The 25016-nt window shown below is 41.1% G+C and overlaps 1 protein-coding gene across 5 annotated transcripts in view; it reads right to left on the reverse strand.

Annotated features, from left to right (window-relative positions):
- HECW2 (HECT, C2 and WW domain containing E3 ubiquitin protein ligase 2) overlaps positions 1-25016 on the reverse strand; it is a 140627-nt gene that overhangs the window by 62900 nt on the left and 52711 nt on the right. For 4 of the 5 annotated variants that reach the window (XM_071747847.1, XM_071747849.1, XM_071747848.1 and 1 more), the window contains one exon: positions 23219-23559. In XM_071747847.1, the coding sequence (XP_071603948.1) occupies positions 23219-23510 (292 nt within the window). In that variant the 5' untranslated portion in view covers positions 23511-23559. Of the gene's footprint in view, positions 1-4989; positions 5363-23218; positions 23560-25016 lie in introns of those variants that run through there. The other variant, XM_071747852.1, reaches the window with a different exon arrangement.

Genomic DNA, 25016 nt, shown 5'->3' on the forward strand with positions numbered 1-25016 from the left:
AAAAAATCTGACACTTTGGAATTCCTCACAGCATTATTCCCTATCAGTGAAGCTGAGCTTGAGGCTCAAAGGGCAGAACTGCCATTTAGTAACCCAAAGATGCAAATGACAGACTCAGCAAAACACACTGAAAAGAGGAGAACTAAGAAGTAAAAAGCACCTACAGATCAGCAATATCAGAATTGCCCTTTCCAGGCTAAGGTCTTTATTTCAACAGTTAGGAACACAGGTCTGAAGCCTGGACTGAGGCAGCCAGAATGCTGCATGAATGACAAAACCAGAGAGAGAAGCTGTTTGGGAGCACATGAAGGTTATTTACAGAGGTAGCTGCTGTAAATCCAAATTAACTTTTACAGTATAAGAAGTTCTTTGGAAGTGTGGAACTCTGTACAAAAGCATTCAGGCAGTATTTGCTTAATTAGAAAATAATAGCTGCTTCAATCTACATCCTAACTCTTTTCCAGGGGCACTTGACAACCTTCAGTTTTAAAATTAACAAATGAAAACTTGGAAAACCTTGGGAAGAGACCAAGCTGTGACCAACACTGGAAGCTCACCACCAAACCACCTCCAGGTCCACACACCCTTTAAATACCCCCAGGGCTGGGGACTCCACCACTGCCCTGGGCAGACTATTCCAATGTCTGATGACCCTTTCAGTGAAAAAAAGTTTCCTAATACCCAGCCTAAACCTCCCCTGGTGTAGCTTAAGCTCCTGTCCCTTCAAACACATTTTCTTAGTGCTTTGCTAGGAACTCCTGCAGAAATAAGATTGCAGCATTCCCACTTACGTGTCAGAAACCCATATACTATTTATGCAAGAATAATAAACAGTGCAGCTTTGTTCCTTTCATCTCAGAAATGTAAACTTGCACTGCAGCTTCTATTTCTCCTTCTCCTTCTGCAGGAGCCACTGCAGCACTGCTGCTGCAGCCTCTACATTCACAGCCCACCAAGTCCAGAAGAGTTTCATGATTATCTCAAGGACAATGAGAAGGGAGAGGAGACTTCTCCTAATCCCTGTGATTCTCAAGCAAACCAAACCTTCATGACAAGACATAAACTGCACACACCTTCAAGTCAAGCACAGAGGCAGCAAACACTTAAAACATGCAAATTATTCTTCATTACATAAGAAAAAAACCAAATCACCTCTCAAAGTAAACAAACCCCCCTCACCCATGTATTTTTTTTCCAAAGCTATATAAAGAGGCAGTCTGAAAGTACAACCTGCAAATCATCCCACTGACCCCAGAAAAATCTCTTATCTCTTCCATGATACCATAACTGAAACAAAACACTTACTTATTTATTTACCTTTTATTTTTTTATGTCTTCCTAACCCAAGGCCTCACTATTAGGAAGCAAGAGATCCAGCTCAACTTCAGCAAATCCATACTGTGCTTGCTTTGGTCCACCATATAAACTTGGTTATCCAAACCATCACTACCAAAAGCTAAGAGATTCTTTAAAAAGTAATAAAATAAAATAATGAAGTCACCTGATAACACAGATAGTTCTAATTCATTATGTATAGGTAAATAAAGATGTATTGTATGACAAAATACCCCCTCCCCTAGCATGCTCCAGTTCTTCTGAATTTCTGAGTTTAATCAGTTGGAAGAGAGTCTGTTTGTAATCCTGAGCAGGACAGATATTTGGTAGAGTATAACCATAAACATGACTTTTTTATAATTATTATTATCATGTTCAACAGTTCAAGGAACTCTCAAGCAATGAAACACACCTTTCACATTGAGATTTCCAACATTAAGGCACCAGAACAACTTTTCTTTGTTGTTTTTTTAAAATCAATAACTAAGTAAATTCAATGATAATTTTTAACAGGACATTAGTGAGCTTCAGAAAAGATTCTGCACAAAAAGAGGCTTGAATTCTGGGCCAATAGTCACAAGAAAGTAGAACATTTTCTTACACCTTAATTAACCAAATCCAATATTAAAGGAAGTGGCTGGATTTTCAGAGTTTTCCTGAAGGAATGGTCTCCTCTGCAGCCATGAAGACTCAGTCACTGCCACTGCAACAGAAGGTGGTGGAGACAGAGGGATGAAAAATGCTGACAGACCACTGCCTCTCAGCAATCAATTCAAATTACAGAATTTATTTTGGAAGGCTTTGGTTTTCCTCTGAAACTGCTGATTTTTGGGTTGTTGTTTTGGGTTTTTTTACTCGTATGATGTTTTTCACACAGGAGGCAAAAAATAACATTACTAATGTATATGGAAAAATAACTTCAAACCTCAGCTCGTGGGTTTTTTCCTAAAAATTGACCAAAAAAAAAAAAAATCAAAGAGCATGAAAACATTAAAGTACACAGCACTGCCAAAATTAACTTATTAACAGTGCAGTAATAAAACCCAGCTAAACAGTGATAATGTAGGTAATATTCAGCTGTGCAAAAAACCCCAAAACACCAGAAAAAAACCAACCCAACCCCAAATGTACTTGAGAGAAGAAAAAGCAGTGTCAGAATTCCCACTCCCCTCATCTCTGTATATACATACACACACAATATGTATATGTATTTTTTCCACAGGGAACTTCAATTCTAAGTACTTCTAGTCCCCTTTTAGCTGATAATTGTTGCTGTTTGAGAAACTGGCAGCTGTTCCAGAATCTGGGCCAAAGAAGAGATATAAATATCCCTTCCCAGAACATAAAATATGCAACAAAATACTGTCTTACTGCATTGGTATCTCATCCAGAGAGTCTACACTTCTGAAAGGAATAAAGCAATGAAGATGCATGGTATCTTTCCATCCTCAGTGATTCTTAAGACACAGAATATTACAGAAAGTAACTTATTTCTCAGAGCCCTGACCCCTGCACAAATGGATGTAGGTGTTATAATAAAATAGGTGCTCTACAATAAAATTACAATAAAACAGGTGTTCTACAATAAAAAGTGGACAGTAGTAAATGGATCCCTGTGGAACTTCACACCAACTACAGAGTTTTGAAGAAATGTTGAGGTTCCTCAGCACCATCATCTCGTTTACCAGCTGCAACTCCCAGTTTTGTACAAGGATGCCAGGGGAGACAGTGCTGGAATCCCTGCTAAGGCAGCACCTGAGCTCAGGAGGCTTCTGGGGAGTTCAGGGTTTGGACTTTGTGCCTTATTGCTGTCACTGTTTCTGTCTCAGGAAAAAAAAAAAGGATCGAGCTACCTGCAATCCATCACTTTGCAGAGTTTTGCACAGCTTAAACAAAAAATAAATAAATTAGTAAGGTGTGGTCTCCCCTAAGACAGTTAAAAAGCAAAAACTGCTATGGAATAATAGCTGAAACCACCCTGATTGGTAGTCCCAGTGCCCGGGCTGGTTATATGGGTACCAGTGCTCTGCTCCCAGTTTCCATGGCCCTTAGGGTTAGGTTCTGTCTCCATGAATACTTAGGATTTGATTCTTCAGATACAAAAGCAGCCTTATAGAGATCACAGATGGAAACATCACAGATTGCCTCCTGCACAGGAGAAAAACTTTAAAGTCCCCTCTAGCAAGCTAAAAGCTTCCCAATTTTGCATCCTGATCTCTTCTCTGCAACACACTTCTAAAGATGCTTCTATGCAGGGCACAGAGAGAAGGTGATGCTCAAGAGATTCTGAATGTCACTGAATGGTTTTAATTATACACAGTTTCACAGTTTTCACCTTTCACTACCACACATGAGCATCCTCATTCACAGCTCTTGAAAAATCCGTGGAGCTTTAGCTCAGAAAAGATCAATTGTGTTGGTAACACTGTTCCATCCCTGCATAATTCTGTTATCCTCATTTGGGATTTACATCCCAATCCCTGTTTTTTCATCCCTTTCTGGAAGATGTTTTATGGAAAATCTTTTTAAGGGCTTGTTTTGTTTATTCTAGAGTTAAAAATACTAAGTTCAGGTTGTTAAAATACTGATTTCCTCATTTTAAGAAATTTCTGGGCAAGGAAGTTGATGTATGTTATACACCCAATTAATAAGAGGAGTGTTTGTGCTGGAGAAGCCTATAAGGGATCAACCTAAATGTTACTTCTCTTGCCAGGAGCTGGGAAGCTGGCAGATAGGAAGCCTACACAGAGTTTTATCTCAAGCTGAGCTTAATCAATCTGCCATCAGTTTCTCTCATAAGCATATTATAAAGAATTTTTTTCCCTGTCTCTTGTCCTCAGTCTTTTCACTCAGTCCTTAAGAACAGGCTTGTTATTAATCTGCATTGAAGGCTATTTCTAAACTTATTTTTGTGCCAACCATCAAGAGATCTCCAGGATGGCATTCCCAAGGTAAAACAGAAATCTGATTTACATGCATTTTACTGCAAGACTTCCAAAACCTCAGCTCCACTTTTTGGTGTGAGTACAGACTTCCAAGCAAAGTAAAACAGACTGTCACCAAAATGTCAAGTTAGCAGGAACATTCCAAAGATTAGTAAGAACAATCCATTACTGTGGAGTTTGAAAAAACTGACGGGCAAAGTTTGTAACACCACATTTTGTGTTGCATTTTCACTTTGGTAACCTCTGCTAATTTTAATTTTAGAAAAAAACCCCCGACTTTAAAACATCTGTGGGTAATCACAAAAGAAACAGCACAATGTTTACTGAATTAACTAAATCCATTTCTCCTTAGTAACCAAAATCTGTTTAAAAGCCATTGAAAACTGCATCAGGACACATTTACAGAGGACAAGTTTTATCACCTGAGGCCTAATTCCTTTTCTGGAAAGCCAGTAACTAAATGAACAACTTCAAGGCAGAGCAATTGTTCCACTAAATCCCATTAAGCCAACCCATTTAAAATCCACCATGTACCAGTTATTACAGGACAAACAAATATTAACCCACCAGGTACAGCATGGGCTGTAATTTTCAAAATTCCCCATCCCATTTGGTGGAACCAAAACATTTCTTAGGTAAGGCAGCATGCAGTAAAAATTGAAAAAATGAAATTAAAAGACCAGCACTTGGTTGCACCTCCTAGCCTTACCTGCCCGTTCCAAAGGATGCCTGGGGATCCTAAACTGCATTCCTCCATCCGACCCCAGCTAACAAAGTAAAGAATTAAAAAAAAAAAATAATTGTTTTACAGGGTGGATCCTGCAAATAGCATCCCTGTCCCCAGCCAGAAATGGGACTCTCTACAGCAGTTGCCTTCTGGAGCTGCAGAGATGATGTTTGGAGACTTCAGCACCGTTGCACAACCTCAGCTCCACCAGGCACATCTGTCCTCTCCCTTCCTCTTGTCATTTGAAGAAAAGGGGTTTAGAAGGATGTTCTCAAACTGCCTGGCAGTTCCCAACAGCCCCACACGACCCTCTGCCCCTTTTCCTTTCCTCGAGGGTTTATCTGGGTTCAGCCAGCCCGTGTCACAACACGTAAAGCCTTACGTCCTTCAGGCTCAGCTATTTGCAGCCACTCCCCTCCGAAGGGTACAGGATGCTGAAGCCCCATCCTCCCTCCACTTCCTTCCTTGCCTTGTCCAGGGAAGGACTGGGAGGCGTGGGGAGGGCTGATGGCAACAGGAGGATTACGGCAAGGCAGCCCCTGCAACCCGCTCAGCAGGAGCTCACTGGCTTTTGTTTACTCAGGATTTTGCTCTCCCACATGACTTCCCCACAAATCCAGTTATTTCAGAGAAGCTGAGGCTCCTCTGAGACATTTGGCTGGGGTGAAGCTGCCTCTGACCCAGGGGAACTCCTCAGCAGGTGGCAGAAAGCTGCCCTTCCTACATGTCTTTCAGGAGTAATCTGGTCCATGCTTTGGAGATCAAGCCCTTCTCAGCACGTATCTCGTGACATTCTGTGCTTGTGGAGCACTAGGTTCAAGCTCACAAAGCAAAACTTGTTTTTCCCAGTGATAACCAGAGAATAAAAACCAGAAAAAAACTCTTATGGGAATATTCATTTGTATGCGGCTCGAAGGCTTTCCAAAAAAATTCTTTCAGTCAAAGAAATGAAGATCTGAAAAGATATTTTCTGTTTGCACCTCTAGGAGTTGTCTTTTCAAAAGGACAGGAGGGGAAAGAACACCAGAACTGGGCTGAGAAATGTCAAGCACTGCTCCATGCTGAGTGGCTGGAAACTGTTCTCCCTTCCATGCCAAAAGAGAAATGAACCCCTCAAAAAGTTGAGGACAGAAGTCTTGGAATATCTTAAAAGCTGCCTGGACAGGTATTAGATCCCACTACATGCTGTCATAGATCTCTCTACTAATTCAGGCAGTAATGAAAATGTATGACAAAATTTCAGCTGAGAAAAGCAGGGGTAAAAAAGTAAGAGGTGGAGAAAGATAGAAAAGATGCTCCAAAAGCCTCCCCTAGGAGAGAAGCAGCTCTTTGGGCTCTACCTGAGGGGGATGCTGCACTGTCAGAGGCTACAAGGTGACCCTCTGAACTCCAAGAGACACAAAGATTTCTCTCCTGGTGACTTCCTAGCAGTGAAGGACCATCATCATGTATATTCAGATATTTAATAGCATGACCCAATGTCAAAAAAAGGGGGAGCAGAAACGTGTTCCCTTGCACGGAGGAAATCACTGTTCGTGTGACTCCACTCAGCTCTTGCACTGTGGGCAAGAAGAGGAAAGGCTCCATTCCCAGAGGTGCCCTCTGTCACCCCCTACATACCACACAGATTACACACTGATGATGTTCATTGTACTCTTCCTTTACACAGCCAGAGCAATTACTCATTTTTCTGGCTGTGACTGGCAGGGTGGTCAGGAGCAAGCTGGATTTCCCTAAGGCTTCACTCCTACAAAGGTAGAAGCCACACCAAACACTAAAGCATGAAACCTTTTTGCTACTGAAGTTTAAACAGAGTGGCAAGATCCTCTCTCCTTTTCATACACAGCCTTTATTCTGACACTGGCCATGAAGTTTACTTCCTTCTTTTTCAAGAAATGCACTATCAAGTTTGGTTTCCTTCTACATACACACAAACACTTCAGTGTGGGGATCAGAGCATCTCTGTGTGCCCCCACACAATGGGGTATTTCAGCAGCTCAGAGGATTAGTTAGCTAAGATGCAGGATATGAAGATACTCTGAAAAAAAATACAAGGAGTTATGACATAGTACAATGGCAGGAATAAAGTAGAATTCTACTCCTCTGCATTCAAAGCACAGACATCACTGAAATTCAAAGCATTCGGAGATAAAAATAAATCCTTTCACCCATCTCACTGGCAAACATTCAAAAAAGCCTAACAATAGGAAGGAAGTGACCTCAAGCTTAACCTCTTTCCTGAAAATCTTATTAATCCTCCTCCATAAAATGATGTGCATTTCATTCCCACCTACCCCTCAGGTTTCACACACGTGGCAACCCCATGGCACAAGCACTCCGTGCAGCGTGGGTCACCCACAGCTCACCTGGAAGCCAGACCCTCCACAACACCTGGGTGCTTCTGCCATGTCCTACAGAAGACTGGATACTACAAGAAAAGCCTAATGTCAGGCAAAAAAAAACCCATTAAGCTAGAGAAAAAAAACATTACATCAACTCTACAGATGGTACAGCATGCCCTCAGCAATGAAGACCATGAGATACTTGATAATATTGCTGAAAAGTTGCTACATCTTTGGAAAATGCTAAAAAGTCACCTAGAATTTAGTTCACTGAGGTCCAGCTAGCTGTGTGTGGGGGTAAATGCAGTGTCTGGGGGTAAATGCAGTGTCTGGGATGCTTCCACCTCCTCCTGAAGGAAGCATCACTAAGGCAAGAGCTGCACCACTTCTCATGTCAACTCCCAGCTGGCTCAGCTGCAAGGAGCTGGAGACAGCCTGTTGTCCAGGGGGAAAGCCCAAAGCAGGAGCACTGGGCAGGGAACAGCTTGGGAATCTGTAGCTAAGACCACCAATGGCTATTGAAGGTGGGACTACAACAACAATCTCATATACTGCACTAACTCAGTTGGCTCTTTTATTATAAATATTAGAGAAAAGGATTGCAAAGATCTAAGCAATATCCTGAGGAAAAGGGGAACCTGTCTCTCCCCTGTAGCCTCACCCTTGACACATTCAGAAATCTTCTGGATTTGGGTTGTTGTTTGTTTTGGGTTTTTTTGAAGCACTTTGCTGTGTCTCACATCATGTCAAAACTCTGACACAAACCAATCTTCCCAATCATAATTCCTTCTCAGTGATGCTCTCTGTGATGCTCAGCTCCCCACAATGTCCCCAAACACATCCCAGCACTCCCATGACCTTGCAGTCTAATGGTGATACCTGCTTTTAATGGTAGTAAGTCAAAGAAAAACAAAAAAAAACCAGCCTCTGCATATACAGGTATCCTAAAGGCATGTTATTCTGGGCCAGGAATATCCTGCAAATCCAGAAATACAAGCCATTTTTCCTAATTAACTGTAAAAGGTCATTTTTGAGGGTTAATACTGACAGAGCTAAATTTAAAAATAAATAAATAATAATAAAGAGAGGCTCTAGCTAAGCTTTTCTGTGTTCATCTGCCAGTCTAAGTTTACTGTGGAATGTTTTTTCATCATTTTTCCTCTCCACTGCAACCTTATATGGTGTCAGATAAGCACTTGTTTGCTGGCACTGCCTGAGCTGCTGAGCTTGCTGGAGCTGCCCCCAGAAGAGGACTGCAGCTTGCCCACTTTCATCTGCAACCACCTTCCCATCACAAACCTTTGCCAGAAGACCTAGGAAATCCAACAAAAGTCTTCCTGCTGTGGAAGACATGATACCAGCAAAGCTTTTTGTTTTTTTTTGTCAACACAGCCTATCCTGGCCCCGGATAAATCGTGTTGATAAATAAACATTACCAACAAAAGCACAACTTTGCCAGCACAGCTGCACTTACAGAGAGGGCTTCCAGCATCTGGTCATGTATGCAGATACCCAGTGCAGAAAGGTACCCCCTAGAGAAACTGGGGGAGTTGCTTTGTGGTTTGTTGTTTTGTTTTACTTGTGGTTTTTTTTTTCCTCCTCAGGTATTTCTGTAGTGGAAGCAGTGGAAATCCCTGCAGGAAGGGGCAGGTGGTTATGGCAGCCTTGTCGAGTCTATCACTGGGGTCAGCCCTTTCCTCTCCTCCCTTCATAGCCCCAAAATGCACTTGGAATAATTGCCATAAGGTTGTTGTAATTCAGTCTGCTTCTGCTCTGAGAATGGCATTTTAATTTTCTGGGAAACTGGAATGTTCAGGCTAAAGTTGGGACAGCTCGGACTGGCTCGTAATACATAGGAAATCAGACTGAATGATGTAATGGTCTCCTCTGGGGTTAATTATGGTAAAAGTGATGCTCATTTGAGAGCCACTGCTAGCTCATAAGCTAACCTTAAATACACTCTATTCCATGTATAATTCTCCTCTGGCTTACCCTTCAAAAAGGTGTTTTTCTTGTGGAACTGTCAGCAAACACCACTGCTGTAACTGAGAACCCTCCAACCAGAGTCAGGATGACTGCCGGCTACTTTTACTTTTTTTGTTGTTGTTGTTTTGTTTGCAAATCTAAAAATAAAACAGCATTTTGAATCATTATGAAATATACATCTGCCCTTTAAGCATCACACGCATCGCCGAAACGCACACGTGTGAAAAGCCCAGCAGGCCAGGAGAGCTCTTGAAAAGACACAGGTTATTTTAGAGCTGTATCTTGAGACAAGCTGCATGTGCCTTTTGTTCTATTTCTGTTTGTGAAATCCTCAAATCCTCAGCAAACGAGTGCTCTGCAACTGTCCCCCAGAACTGACTGAAGTGTTAGGTTTGAGTGCTCACCATTTTCACCTTCTGCACTATGCCTCACCTTGGCTGCCCATGAAGCACAGAATATTTATTACCAGCCCCTAAGTCCTGCAGCCTTGCACAGAACTTCTTCTGGTTCCTTTCATTTTGTCTTGCTCCCTTTTCCTTTTTCCCCCAGTCACTCAGACAGTAGAACAAATTAAAGCACTTTGTAAGGGATTTGCAGTAGCACTGCTATGATGTTATCAAGTATGCAAGTGCTTTAAAAATTGTCATAAATTTTGCAGGCACTTTTTGACAAGTATTGTGCTTTCTTTCCTTTTTTTCTCACCCTCTGTCCTAAAATTATGACATATTGTAAGAAACTTCCGTCCGTTGACAAAGATTTCAGGTTAATAAATTTACCAAGTCAAACTCCTCACCTGACAGGCAATCCTCAAAAATGCTAGAGAGCAAGAACTTAATATTGGTCAGAGTAATAAGCAATCATTCTAAAAAAGCCCCATTCTAACTTACACAAATGCCACAAATTCCTCAGTTTCTGCAACAAACCTGACCTGAATTCACTGGTGCATGATGCAGCCGTGTGTTTTTCCAGTAGGATTCTAGCAGGCCTCTTCCTGGCAGAAATATTTACATCTTAGCAACTGTTGGGGATTATTCATACAGCACAAAGGATGAGCTGAGTCACTTCAGATCAGGGACTGTCACCTACTGTGTGTACAACACCTTGGCAGACAAGACCTTCCAGGCACCAAAAAGATTCAGACAAACACCAACCTCAAGCAGCTACTCCTGAAAAGTAACTTCACAGTCGTGGCTCAACAAAATGAAGGAACCCATCAGTCCAAGAGCTGTGTCATTCAGCAAGAGCCTACACTTTCTAATTCTCAATTAATGTCACAGTTTTCAAGGAAAGAGCCAGGGGCCCAAAGAGATTCATGAGGGGTACCTAAACATTCTGAAGAGATTCAAGACAAAACCCTTACATGTAAATTGCAAGTCAACAAAATGGGTAAATTCAGTAAATACATTTATTTTCTAAAATTCAACAAATAATAAGCAACTCAGAAGAAAGTACAAGAGACTGAAGGTATCTGTTTCTTCTTAAATCCCCCCATAAGCACGTCAGGTATCCTAATGAGCTGAAATCCCATTTGTGGGGAGCTCTCAGGCATGTAATGGGAAGGAGTTGTTCCCTTGTCAGATGGCAAATCCTGATAATGGCCATAGAGGAGAATAAGTGCAACCATGAAAACCACTGAAGTGTTTTACCTGCCCCTTGTGCACTGCCAGGTATGCCAAGTGGCTTTTTGTGCAGGTGAAAGCTTCAATCGTTGAAGGTTTTCATAAGATTATTTTTAAAAAGGATTAATTCATCATCAGCAATGGTGTAAAATGCAGGGTACAAATCAAAGATCCTGTGGAGGTTCATTTAACCACTCAAACACTCCTGCAGTTTCAGCCTTTGTTTCTCTTGGTGTTTAAGTGCCCTAGATGCAATATACCCACAGAATAGATAAAATGCCCAGAAAAAGGAGTTTTCCTACATCCAGCAGCTGACACCTTAGGAACCTGGAGGCTAGTTTGGGTTTTGCCTTCCCAAAAAGCAAAACCTCTCTTTGGGTTTGAATGGGTTTGATGGGTTGAACCCTGGGGCTGCTGAGATGGCACAAATGTATCTGGATTTCCAGCCACATGGCATCCTTCAACACTGGGTGGAGACCAAGTGAAAGGAGCAGAAAGTCTGACCCTGGATTCCTCAGCTTCAGTTCTCATTGCACTTTTTCTTCTGACTCCTTGCAGTTTCTGACATTGTCTGATCAATAACCTTAAATCTGTTCCAGCCTTCTGAGAGCCACAGCATCAGCTGCCATTTCATTCTCAGTGTTCAAGTCCATTCCCACATCTAATACAGAAACACTTCTAAAAATGTTTTGGTTTATTTTTTTCCTTGCCAGCTCCAAGTGATTTCTCATTGCCTTTTAGCAATCCTTCTAGTTTCTAAAACTTGTCAATAAAATATGTCTCTGCAGCACACATCTCTTATGGATCTTGTGGGATTAAATATTCCCTCAGCAGCTGTTACTTCTTAAGTTTATCTTCAATATTATGATCTGTTTAAGCAGGAATGCAAGCTAGCCTATTGTTGTCATCTCACAGTAATAAGTTTCTCAGGGAATTTATTAGAAAGTCAGAGTGCCTGCTGGTTTGGGATAAAGAAAATTATTTACATTTAAACAATAGACTTTTGTCATGCTCCAGCTTTTCAGTCATCTAAACCAAATGTAAAACCCACTAATAAAAAGAGGAAAGAATACAGGTTCTAACCCAAAGAGGCATCAATGCTTCCCTCTTGTGCTTCTGTTGAAGAGTGAAACCCACTCATTGTGGATACCTCTGCAGAAGTAATTAATTTCTCCTTTTTTTTTTATTTTTTTTTTTTACAAACCACAGAACCTCTAGCTGAAGTTACATCCTGGTAGCAGAAAGAGCACACCCAGAGCAGCTAAGGAAGGCTATGAAAGGAATATGCTGAATCACCCTACCCTGCACTCCCTTTGTCACTGGTTTTTCCCCCTCTGTGCCACACCATGGCAAGATATAATGGCAGAGTCCTTATCTTGTAGGTTTTTCCATCACTGGAAAGCTCTTCCAGGCTTCTTGACAGTCTCTTCACCTGGAAACTGTTTATTCTAAAAGCTTTGTTCTGAACTGGTATTAAAGTAGACCTAAGCACTGTAATATCTTAAAAATTATTAATGGGGGCATTGCTGGGTTTTGACTTCCAATGTGCTGAGATGCTTTGCTGTTGCAAGAAATATTTCATATTTTTTGCTCTGACCAGATTCCTCCTCTTCCCTACCTCCTGCTTGTGATTTAAGAATTCAAGATTCACTTTAGATTAGAGATGGGTATTAATAATTAGCATAATTCATATATTATACAGGACAAGCTAAGCTCATCATGAAGCCCTGAAAAGCTACAAGAAGCAAAACATCCCCTCTAAACAATTACTACTGAAATAAACTATTTTCAACGTTCCAAAATCAGGTATTATTCCATTATTGGTATGTAACAGCCAGCACTACTCAATGTGGCAGTGTAGTCAGATTGTTCCAGAGTGCCCCAAAAGCTGACAGCATCTGTCATCTGTTCAGAGCTGTGGTATTTATTGCTTGTGTCAGGGACTTTCTGTGTCACACACCAAAGCGAGGCAATCTGGCCAATTACTGCTGCATCCAAGTTCAAAGTTCAGACCTAGACCCAGATGTCAACTTCCTTAAAAATTCAGGCTCACTGCTTTTACGTTTAGTTTGGATCACCAGGGGGAAAATCCCAAACCATGATGCTCAGTGGCCTCCTCATTTCTGTCTCCACGCTGCTGAACAATTCTGGAGAAGCAAAGAGCATCCCTTGCAGAGCTCCTGTATAAGACACATACATTCCTAAAATGGTGTCCCCTCTTACTTATTTTTAAACCAACTACGTAGGATTCCAGTCAGGCAGCTGCCAGCTCTGTGACTCAGCAAAGCCCTGTGCAGAGAAAAGCCCTGCTGGGGACTCCTGGTGCCCTGCAGGAAGGCAGGACAGGGCCTGGGCCTTTCCCCACACAGCAAATGCACCCAACTTCAGGTGCCTGAAAAGCATCAGAAAGGGCTCCCCAAAGAATGCAAATTGTTTGGTGAAATCAGGAGAGAAACACATGGCTCATGCAGCCTTCAGATTTCAGGAGGCTATTTTAAGAAAGCTGGGTATTCCTCAGCCCAGCATCTTGGCTCCTCTTCATTTATACTCAGATTTTGGTGGCATCCTGAATTTTGCTTTAGAGATTTTCTGCCTGGCACTATAACATCTCCCACACCAGTACCTGGGAGTCTGAAAGCCAGCCCTACATTTCTAACACCACAGCTCAGGTGCTTTTTTGGCATATTTTCTTCCAAATCCTTTCTGGAAACAGAGAATATATTGTAAATTTTCAGAATGGCTGTGATCCTCAACACAGGATCCTCTAGTCAGTAAGCAATTTATTTCAGGAGGTTGACTCATTTCCTTAAAGCTTTTTCAGCTATCTTGTGACTGAAAAAAATTCAGAAAATTTAGAAGTACTCAAGGAAATGAGCCAACACATCCTGGAAGAAATTCATCCAATACACACACAATAAGATAAGCCAGTCTTGGATTTCTGAAGGAATGAGCAGGAGGAAGTTCTAAAAGAACCTGAAATATTTTCTGTGGAATACAATGTTTGTTTCCCATCACCATAACTCTCCTTATGCCCATTTGAAAAGCCAGATACAGCTAATTAAAAAAAAAAAAAAAGTAAAGCCAGTTACAAAGCTTATCAAGCAGGTAAAAGTTGTTTTTGTTGGGTTTTTTCCCTCTGCAAAGACAAAACACATTCCCTTAAATAGTTTAGTGAATCTCCCCAATATTTAAATTAAATATATTGCTGCCATCATACCTCATGAGAAGTTTCCTTGAGATCCCTACTCCTGGGGGAAGCACCAAGTGAGAAGGTACATAAAGACTCCCCAGCCCAATAACAGCAAAACTAAAAAGTTCATGGAGCTGGAGGGAAGGAGGGGGAATTAATCATTCTACCTCAAAACAGTTTTTTGTTTCTTTTTTCAGAATGCCATAAAACTAAATTTTGACATATTTTCTATGAAAAAAATAAAAAGCTGAGGGGAAGAAAGAGAACTTGGTGAGGAGGTAGGAATTACACTCAATACAAACCAATGTATAACTCCCCCCAGAAAAAACAACATAAGAATCAACCTGTTTTTCAGGTGATGTAGTTTCCTAGCAGAAGTTAATTTTCAGAATGAGATTGTTCAACTTTTGTCCAAGCACAAAGAAAACTGGAGTGAGGCTGGGTGGCAATTCAGATCCTTGACAAGTGGGACCTCTAGGGAGTGAGTTAGTCCTGCTCCATTATTTTGAAATAAAATACTTTTAAACAGGCTCTTTTCATCTTTAGAGAATCTAAACACTCTCGTTTTAGCCAAAACCACTTCTTTGATTAATTCATATTCAATGACCCCATCACAGCTTCAATTTGTTCAGAACAACTGGAGTTTCTGCTGAGTACCTACAAGATGACTAAGGCTTCAGGAAATATTCTTGAGCACCAAAATAAAACTCTGTCAAAGTGAGTGGTGGTTCATTTCCTAGCTGAGCAGAAGACTGTTTTCCACTGGAAATTAAAATGGCATTTTTTGGCAATGTCCTGATAAACTGGGTCTGCAGCTGCTCAAGTAAAAAGACATTATCCAAGCAATAGCAACTTACTAACCTATTTATCACTACCTCTCATGCAGTAGATGCAGAAGAGTAAAAAAGGAGGGTGGAAGATGGACCATGCTACATCACCATCATTTCTTTTCAACTCCCACCATTAATTCCCTGGCACTCTATAAGCAAAAAAGCCCAGAACCTAGGATTAAATGCAACTTGAAAGAAAAGCTTGCCAACTCAGCTGCTCCCAGCAATGCAAGGAAACCCAGAGCATAAATAAGTCATCACAAAAAGCACAGTCAGGCTGTGCTCTCCTGTTACAGCAGCCCACAGATCCCATCCCAGCACACCCTCTGCTGCACATGGCAACTGAGCAGCTCCAGAGGTGAATTCCTGCCAAGGAGACAGAGCCTGACTCCTGCTCACACACTCCTCTGGGTTCCCCACTGCTCTCCCTCATCCCATTTGGGATGCTCAGCCAGCACAGAGCTGTTTGTGCTCTGGGGAGCAGAAATGCTCTGCCAGCTTAGCTCTGCTCAGCCAGTGGGCAGTAAGCAGCAGCACCAGAGACAGTCATCTACACTAATCTGAATGGCAGTAATTTTTATTTAACTGCTTGTGCAGGACAGGAGGAGTGTACTTAATTAAGTGTGCTGTAATTAGGGCTGCTTTTCAAGATGGAAATCTCACATGCTAATGACATGGAACATCCTAGCCAAATGGGCAGCAAAAGTCACAAAGCTGTCTGCATCATTTGCTGCACTGCCACTGATGGCAGGTGGGTTGTCCTTTGATTTTCCTTGTCAAAAGCAGATCACAGCTTTGGGTTTATTTTTTTTAAAGGAAACTGGAAAAAGCACTTCTCGCCCTACTGCTCAAATAATTCACAAAAGAATTGTTGTTGCCTGCACATTCAGTAGAATCATAGCATAGTCTGGGTTGGAAAAGACCTTAAAGCTCATTTAGTTCCAAGCCCCCTCCCACTAGACCAGGCTGCTCCAAGTCCTATCCAACCTGGCCTTGAATACTTCAAGAGATGGGGCAGCCACAGCTTCTCTGAGCACCTTGTTCCAGGGTCTCACCACCCTCAGAGCAAATAATTTCCCCCTACTGTCTTATCTAAATCTCCCCTCTTCCAGTATAAAGCCATTACCCCTTGTGCTATCACAACCTGCCCTCATAAAAAGTCCCTCCCCAAATCTATCTCATCAATAAGTCCTAAAATCTTATTCCTTGTTACCTTTGGTAGCTCATTGCATCCTTAATTCAGTCTTGAAAGCAACTGCCTGCCTGTGAGCCTACTAAAATTCAGAGATGCATCAATGTTGAGAAACTTCTCTGAATGAATTTTCCCTCTCCCTGCAGGCTTCCATCTGCTGAACAAAGTCATGCATGAAACTCTAAACACAAATGAGAGTGAATGTACAAATATGGTTGGGTTTTTTTCTTTTTTATAAAGTAATTACTGGATATTTGTCTCAGTGACAAGAGTAAATGCCTGCTATTGCACTGTAATCTTTTCCCATGCATATTTCATCTTATAAAGCCAGACACATTTAGGTTTAACTGGCTTCATATGTGAGAAAGCACTTCAGCATTTGATGGCAAAGGTAAAACATGGATTAAGATCCTGATATTCCAAGGCTCCCAATGCCTTCAGTTTTACTTTTCATGAATGACACCGAGGTAGGTCCAAGCATTCCATTCCCATCCATCAAATTTTCAAAATAAACTCCTTTACATTCAGTTAACACTTCAGAGTACTGACCTTAATTCTTCCAAAGTAACAATCTCTGTTGTATCATTTCCCCTTCTCCTTAATACAGGAGGTGGGAAATGTGTGTGTTATTTTAATGGAAACTGTAAGCTTATTTTTTTTTTATTACTGCACAATGGATTCAGTTAATCAAAGGATTAATTCATTCCCAAGGTCAGGACAGAAGAGACAAGGGCAGAGAACCCACCCATTTTTATGTACTTTCAAGGGCTCCTGACAGATTAGTGATGGAATGAGTGGCAGTGACTGGAAACATGACCCAAGCCTGAACAGTCTGCCATGAACCCTGAAAAAGCACTGGACAGAGGAGGCAGATCTCACTGTGAGTGTATGACCAGACCTTGAAACAAGGCTTTGAAAAGTGGGATTTGCTTGCCTGGGAACTGGCTGCCCACCAGAGTGAGAGCAATGGAATCCTGGATGCTGCCGGGCCAGAGAGACAAGAAATGTTTCCAATTCAGACATCTGTAAGCTTTGGTTTTCCCAGGGAGTAGAAACCAGCTAAGCACTGCTGGTTCAGCTGCACTCTTGTAGCACTTTCACCTCACATCAGTACCTCTCCTGTGCCAAACTGGCAAACTGTCCATGGGCTGGGGCCAATCAGGCCCAGATGATTTTTTTTTTCATACCAGAGGAGCTCTAAGATGGTCAGGTGTGGCCAGGCTCCAGGCTTTTTTGTTCCTCAAATAGCAGAAGCTGAAAGATACATCTTGATGATCTTTGCTACCAAGATCAATACTGACACCTCCAGTAACATCCTCTGGCTCTAATTTAAGAACCTGTGTTTCCAAAACCAGCCTATGTTAAAAGGTTCTATTAAAGAAACTAAAACTTTATTGGTTTTATTTTCTATTCTTGATGAGTCCTAGCATGTTTCTCACATTTTTAAGTGCCAATGGTTTTAACTACACCAGTCACATCCTTAACAGGCTGTAATAAACACTCACCTTATAACACTTGTCTATTAATTCAGATACTTTCAGTCATTGGTAAATCCATGCAAATGAAGAAGCCAAGAACTTCATTAAAAATTTACAGGAGGAATCCTAACACTGAGCATAATTCATAACCAATCCACAATCTATTACTTACATTTAACAGATCAATAGAAGAATTAATGCAATTACTTTTTCAATAGAGTCCTCAGTGACCTGGAAATAGCTGTTTTTTCCCCAAATTATTTTGAAAATACTGTGTGGCATGTTGATTTGATGATGGAAAACAGCTCTGCAAATGTCTTAAAAATAGATATAAAAAAGAAATCCCCAATGGCTGATGACAAGCAAGGCAAAAGCAGCCTCCTAGAAGCCAAAGGCAAATACTTTACTATGGAGCAAGCTGGGTAAAGCCTGACTCTTCTGCTCAGGAATATAAACCCATAGTTTGCAGGCTTTAGCAGCAGCCACATCAAGGAGTAATCACAAATTATTGCTGCTATACCTAGTGAAACTAATCAATAGGCATTAAGAGCACTACTCAGAAAAGTACTCACATTGCTAAAAAAAGAAGGAAAAAAAAACCCCACGTGAATGATCAGGCTTTTCTGGAAGATAATAAAGTTATTCCTTTGTTTGTTTTCCCTTAGTGGAAACCAGCACAAGCTTCTGGGAATAAAGTATGTTAACATTTTATAATCACTCTGTCTAATGTAAGCCACTATTTTAAGTGTATTAAAGGCAGATTATGTGAAAGCTTTTTTTTCCTTTTAATCTTGTCTGACCCAAAATGGAAAGGCTCCAAGCTCCATTACCCTAGGAGGCTTAGTATAAAGCCAGATCCTATCTAAATTGCCCTACATAGCTTTGCATCAGTTGTTGGGGTTTTTTTTTTTTTGGTTAGTTTTATTTTGATTTTTCTAATGCTATTGTGGATCCATGTTGTAGGTATAACAGAAAGCCTGTGAAAAGCAGCTGATGGAAAGAAATATTATGACCTTTGATAGCCAGCATTTTAAATGTGCTAAAGAATAAGGACATGCATCTCATAAATAGGGCTCTGTAAATTAGGACATAAATAGGACTCCATAAATTAGGACAAAAATAGGCCAACCTGGGCAATTTGGCCATGGGAGTTAATCTATTTGAACAAAAAATAGGGTTTGCATCTCCCTCCTGATTTTTTTATTCTTTATTTTGCACTTTTCAGTTTCTTTCAGTATTGAGACTTCATGGTGAGCCATAAAACTCATCAAGATGCCACTTCCCTCAGCATCCCCTGAGCAGTGAAGAATCCACTTGCCACTCTGGAAATGTTCTTACCTTCCAAGGAAGTCCTGGTACCCTGAGACTACAGTAGCAAGGAAAGAGGGATGTCTCACAGTCCCTTCAAACTGAACATCCATTTCTCTTGTTTGACTCCACCTTTGCACAGCCTGACACTCACCACAGAACTCCAGGGCCTGACCACTCTTGCCACAGTAAGATTCAGATTCCTCTTAGAGGAAAAAAATTGTAAACTCCACTATTATTCCATAATAGTGCTTGAACAAGATTTTGAAAACATGGATGCATAGAGCAGAAGTTGGGTCAGTACTGGAGAGGAAAAGTTCATGGGTCTAACAGGGTGCAATATGTGTTAGTTAAATCCTGTAGCCTTCTACCACTTCAAAGGATGAAAAAAATTTCAGTCTAAATCCTAGTTTAAAAAAAAAAATTTAAATTAAAAATTGAGAAAATGGACCTCTTCCTGACTTCTCATTAGGACAGAAAGACTGAAAATTTACCTATTCTCTTCAGAGTAAGAACAGGTACAGTATCTGTACTAATTCCATCAGGTCTCATCACTTCCAGTCCTCAGAAATGGTCCTGAAGAAGAAATGAGGAGCCCATTCCAGGCCAAGCCTAAAGCTGAATTCAAAATGATAAACCTCACTTATCATGTAATGCTGCCTGAGTTATAAAAGAAGAGCCAAGACTCATCTGTAACATTTCCCCTTTGCCTGCAGTCCCACTGGGGCACTTCTCTGTGGTTATCTTATCTGCATTCTCCACATATGTCACCTCTGGAGCTAGAAAGCTGCTTGAAAAAAAACCTTTATGGACAAGGCTGTTGAAGAAATGTCACTGATACTTCAAAGAGCTCAGAGACAGTACAAACCCAGAAATAGTCAGAAAAAAAAAGTCTGTTTGCCTTTCCAGAATAAGCTTTGTCCCTCACATTTGCTTTTCTTCTGATAAACCTTAGGAAGGCACTGGAAAAGAACAAGACCCTCCCATACACAGCAGTGCCTGAGGAAGAAAACAGAGCCCAGCTTAGCTGTGCATGGTGATGGAAGAGAGGAAGACATGCAAACAATACCAAAGCCAGCAAACTGGCACACTCCTCAAAATACAAAATTCTAAAACACCTGAGAGTGAATTCAGCAATGCCAATGTAGAGTTATGGAGAATTTCTCACAGCTAGGTACTTGGATTTAAAAATGAAAGAGCAAAAGGAGGGGTATCCTGAGGACATTCTAATGTCTGACAAAATATGTAGTCTTTTCTACAAAGTATTTGGTCATTTATGATTTCCCTTCCTCTTATAAAAAGAAAAATAAAAAAAACAAAGCAAGAAATGAAGTGTGGAAAAAAAATATCACCTGCACTTAAAAAGCAAATAATCAGTCCTTCAGAATAAGATGATCCTGTCTTTCTTCCCTTCAAGCTTTTATCTTCTTTAAAGAGAAAATCCAGGCTCAGAAGCACAGACCTAACTGCTTCCTCCTGACAGAAAACTAATGAGAGGATGCTAATTGAATAAATCAATGAATGAGGAGGCATGAGTGCTGCTTCCCAGTGTGTCATTTTCAATTCCCTTTACAATGGATGTATTCTACAAAGTTAATTTGAAGTGAAGATGTACCTGGATTGCTTCAGACCTTTGCCAGATCTCCCTGTATTAATGCCTGAGCTCAAAATGCTGCTCAGTTCTACAATTTCACTTTCTCCTCACTTGCAGAATTAACAGCTGCTTTTTCCCCCCACCAAAACACTGTTTCAGTTTCATAACAGCTAATTGTACAACCAACATCAAAAAAAAAAAGCCACAGGACTGTACTTGTCATTATGCAATGGGTTTTTTTTAAATAGGAGCAAAAATAATTGCCTTCTTCTGTTCTCTTGAGTAAATAAGAAGTGAGTGTCCTCAACTTCCAAAGGAGTAAAGTGGGAACTGGGGGTACTTCACAGCAATTATTACAAAGGACTGAAAATCACATATGAAGCCCTGTGGGATTTAACTTACTGTGTCTGTAAAATTTATGCAAATGGAAGTTTTTTTTAGATCACACTCCAACAATTTTTATCATTTTTTATTTTTAAAAGATGCTAGATACTTGAAAGACTTTATATAAAGACCCTAAATCAATGGGTCAGCATGCCTGTCAGGCTGAATATATCCTTACCTCTCTGTTGCAGAAAATGGGCAATTCCATCATGTAGAATGATGAAGCCCCAAGTCTTAAAGCAAAGATTCTGCTTAGATGTATTTTAAATCAGTAACAAAACTCTCCCCAGTGCTCTAAGGGGCAAGCAGAGACAAAAGCTCAGTGTGAGTGAGCTCCTGGACCTTTGTTATTTAGCAAAAAACCAAGAACCCAACATTCTCAAACACTCTGGCATTACACAGTGGCATGATGGGGGGCTTAGGCCCAAGGCTTAAATTTGGCTGCTCCTTAACAGGATTCTTGCCCTGTGATAACACTCTTTGGTACTTTCAGGGCTCAACAGACTGAAATTAGAAATATTTTTAACCATGAAAGTTGGATAAAAATAATTTACAGCCCACAACAAGAATTACTGAGAGTTTCACAGAAAGATGCTGCACTTGAGCATCTTGAACACCAATCCTGAAGTGCTGTAAACCAAGAAAAGAAAAAAGCAAGGGGAAGAGGTGTCAAGCTTTTATTGAGATGAAGCTCTCAATGTATTTAAATTTAAATATTTAAAAATTTAAATTAGAATGTTTAAGCTCCATTTAGCAGTCTGTGCATTTCACAGCAAGGATCACACTTCAGTTGCTAATGCTGTTGGGAAGATTTGTTTCTGTTTATTATGGAGACACTTCATTTAGGTGGCTTAAATGTTAGCACACACCCACAGTTCATTCCAGGAGAGAATGTGGCTCGTGCAGCAACTCCAGTAAAGCTTTTATAAGCAGGTAAGCACTGGAACAGCACAAGGCAAAACTGCCCAGACTGTGGAGATGCAGTAAAGTTGGAAAAAAATATCAGACAAAAAACCACAGTGAGAACTGGAAACAGCATCTACACAGCACAACACATGCTGGGGTTAACAGTTGGACTTGATGACCTAAAAGGTCTTTTCCAACCCAAACAATGGTAGGATTTTCTGATTAAGTGATGCAGAGACAGAACACCTTAGAAAAAACTGGCCCAGAAAATGTCTCCAAAACCCTGCTGAGCCTGATTTCATTACACTAAGCTTAGTCCCAGCATGGACCCAATTCCAGTCATCAGATCTGTTTCCACCAGTTTCTGCTACAGCTGCTTTTGGCAGGTTCAGGTGACAGCCCCACATTCTACACAAGTAATTAGGTTCAGAGAAGCAGCATGATTTTGAAATGAATCAACCAACCAGACCCACTTATATTGAGCACCAGTTACATTCAGAGAGTAATTTTAGTGCATGTGAACTGGATTCCTTGAGAAGAGAACTAAACCCCAAGTGCCACTACAGCTACCCACCAGCTATGCTCCAGTTCCTACTGGGACAGAAACACTGTCCTCTGCAGAGCTCCAAATCACACAGGCAGCAGGGATGGTTGGATCTAAGGACCTGATTGAACACTACACCATGGAAAATCCCAACATAAATAAGCTCCTGGATCTTAGCACCAGCTGCTTTGACCTACTGATCCACTCCTCCTCAGCCACTTCATTTGCTCATGCACACTCTGCCCACAGGCCCTTCCATGCCAGCCCAAAGCTCTTCCCAACTCCCTTCTCTGAAATACCCTGAACATCACATAAAAAAAGCACAGAGAAGATGATTTCATTCTCACTCCTTCAGAACTGACACAGCTGCAATTTGACAAAATCACATAGTTGCACAAAACAACTTTTCCCAAATGTTAGAGTTGACTGGTCCAAAGAACTGTGTAAACATCAGGCAGTAAACATGACAAGTTACACAATGAACAGGGCACCCCCAATTCTCCAGCCTGTAAAGCAGCCACCAGCAAAGCTGAAACAGGAAACCAAAAGCAAGTTTGTTAAGAAGAAAGCATTTTCCATTAATTTTTAAGAAGAATGTATTTCATCTGCCAGCAGGTCACTGTGGAACCAGATCTACACTAATTAGAATCATGTTTTCATACAGTTCACTGCACTAAGAAAAGGAAATAGAAATTCAAGGTAATGCTCTGCAGTTTTACCTCAACTTTACCTTCAGATTCATTATGTAGCCTGCCAGAACACACACAGAAAAGGAAGTATCAAGTGGCAAAGAGCAAGAAACACCCTGAGATATTGTAACACTGTTCTTCTGACTTACCTATGTGATAAAGTCCGATCCAGTCCGTTGGATCCACTTCCTCCTTAATATCCCAGAAAATGATGAGGTTCTGAGATTGCCCCAAGGTGTATTCATACATGCTGGCTGTCAAACTGGACCTGCTATCCGAGGTGACTAAATCAGTGTCACTGTTGGCACGCTGCAAGTTCATGTTCTCAGGCATGGTGCCCTGAGATGCCAAAGTCTGGAGGTTCTCTGGGCTCAGCGTGTACCTCAGCTGGGGGTTGCGACGCCGCACGAAAAGCAGATGTTCTCGGGCTGAGCTGGCCATCTCCTCTCCACTGCTCTCACTTCACGTAAAAAAGTTGTTGTTTGAAGATCTGGCATGAGAAAGGAAACCAGGGAAATGTTAAAGTTAGAGAGCAAGTTATAAATTCGACTGTTAAACTGAGAGGGAAAAGAGCAAAATGTTCCCTCCGAAGCCCGACACGAACTGAGTAAAAATCTCTGATTTCATTGCTCTCCCACTGCAGCCACCTTGGTGTCTGTACAGCAAAAAACAAAGCATGACTCACACACACCAAAATTCAGTTAAGCACACACTATGAAACAGCATTTCTAAGCCAGAAAGCAGCAGTAAGCAAATCAACCAAGCCCATCTATCCAGCAGGAACAGCCACAGCAGCACAGCCAGCTGGGCTCTGACAGCAGCCTCGAGAGTCAAGAGACAACCAACAAATTTTCCACCAAAGGGCTCACAGCAGCACATGAGGAACTTTCACTCAGATGCGGTCATTTCCAACAAGGAAGGTAACAAAGTGGTCAAGGTAACAATGATTTGGGGTTTTTAAGACACAAAATGTAACTTCTGTGAGGGATGCATACTGAAGAAAAGCTCTTTTTCAGCTTTATACATACAAAACCCATTTTAGTGTATGCACTCTTCCAATCTATCACAAATTCTTCTGCTATTTTTCTGCTTTCCTCAAATTGAAATATTAAGAAATAACAAAGTGGAAAAATAAAGTTCAGTTCATCCTGAATGTTGCATGCTGAATGTTGCAATTCAGTTAAGTTGCAATTCTTCACACTTTGTGCTTGGTTCAGCATCAAACATTGCAAAAAAGAAACAAAACTAAGTTCAATAATTCCACATATGTGGAAGAGACATGGAGATTACTTCCCAAATCTATAAATTTCCCACACTTACTTCCCGAAGTACACAAGACTTCCCTGACACCAGCAATGTTTGGGCTGCATACAGAAAACATTTTATTTACCCCAATTAGAGACTTATCTTATTTTTAACTGCTGTATACAGTGGCTTTTATGGCAGTGAAATGACTGCAAAGCAAATGTCAGTTACAAGTCAAAGGCAAAGTTTTCATAGGAGGGATGAAAAAATGTCCTTCATCTGCAGAGCCATCCACTGTACCTGGGGCAGCAGTGGCATTTGTTGGAACATATTGAAAATTTACATGTGGCAGATGGACAAACTCATCCATGTTTAAGGATGCATGAGAACTGGCTTACATGAGCTGGGAGCAGCCCACAGCTTGAGAGATGAGAACAGCCTGAGAAAAATATTCATTCCTTTGCAAAAGGCCATTTTCTTAAGTCCTGACTGCTACCACTCTGGAGAATCACAAACACCACTACAGTTTCTGAAAGTCAACCACAAATCTAACACCTGGATAACTTCTCTGATCCTGCTCACAAATCCAAGTGTCTTGCAGTCATGATTTAAGCAGTGACATAACTTGAAGCAACTGACATCAGTTTGCAATGCACACATTAAACGCACAGGCACACGAGCTCCCATTGTGGGAAAAATAAC

This window comes from Heliangelus exortis, chromosome 6, assembly GCF_036169615.1.
Source record: "Heliangelus exortis chromosome 6, bHelExo1.hap1, whole genome shotgun sequence".
Lineage (NCBI taxonomy): Eukaryota > Metazoa > Chordata > Aves > Apodiformes > Trochilidae > Heliangelus > Heliangelus exortis.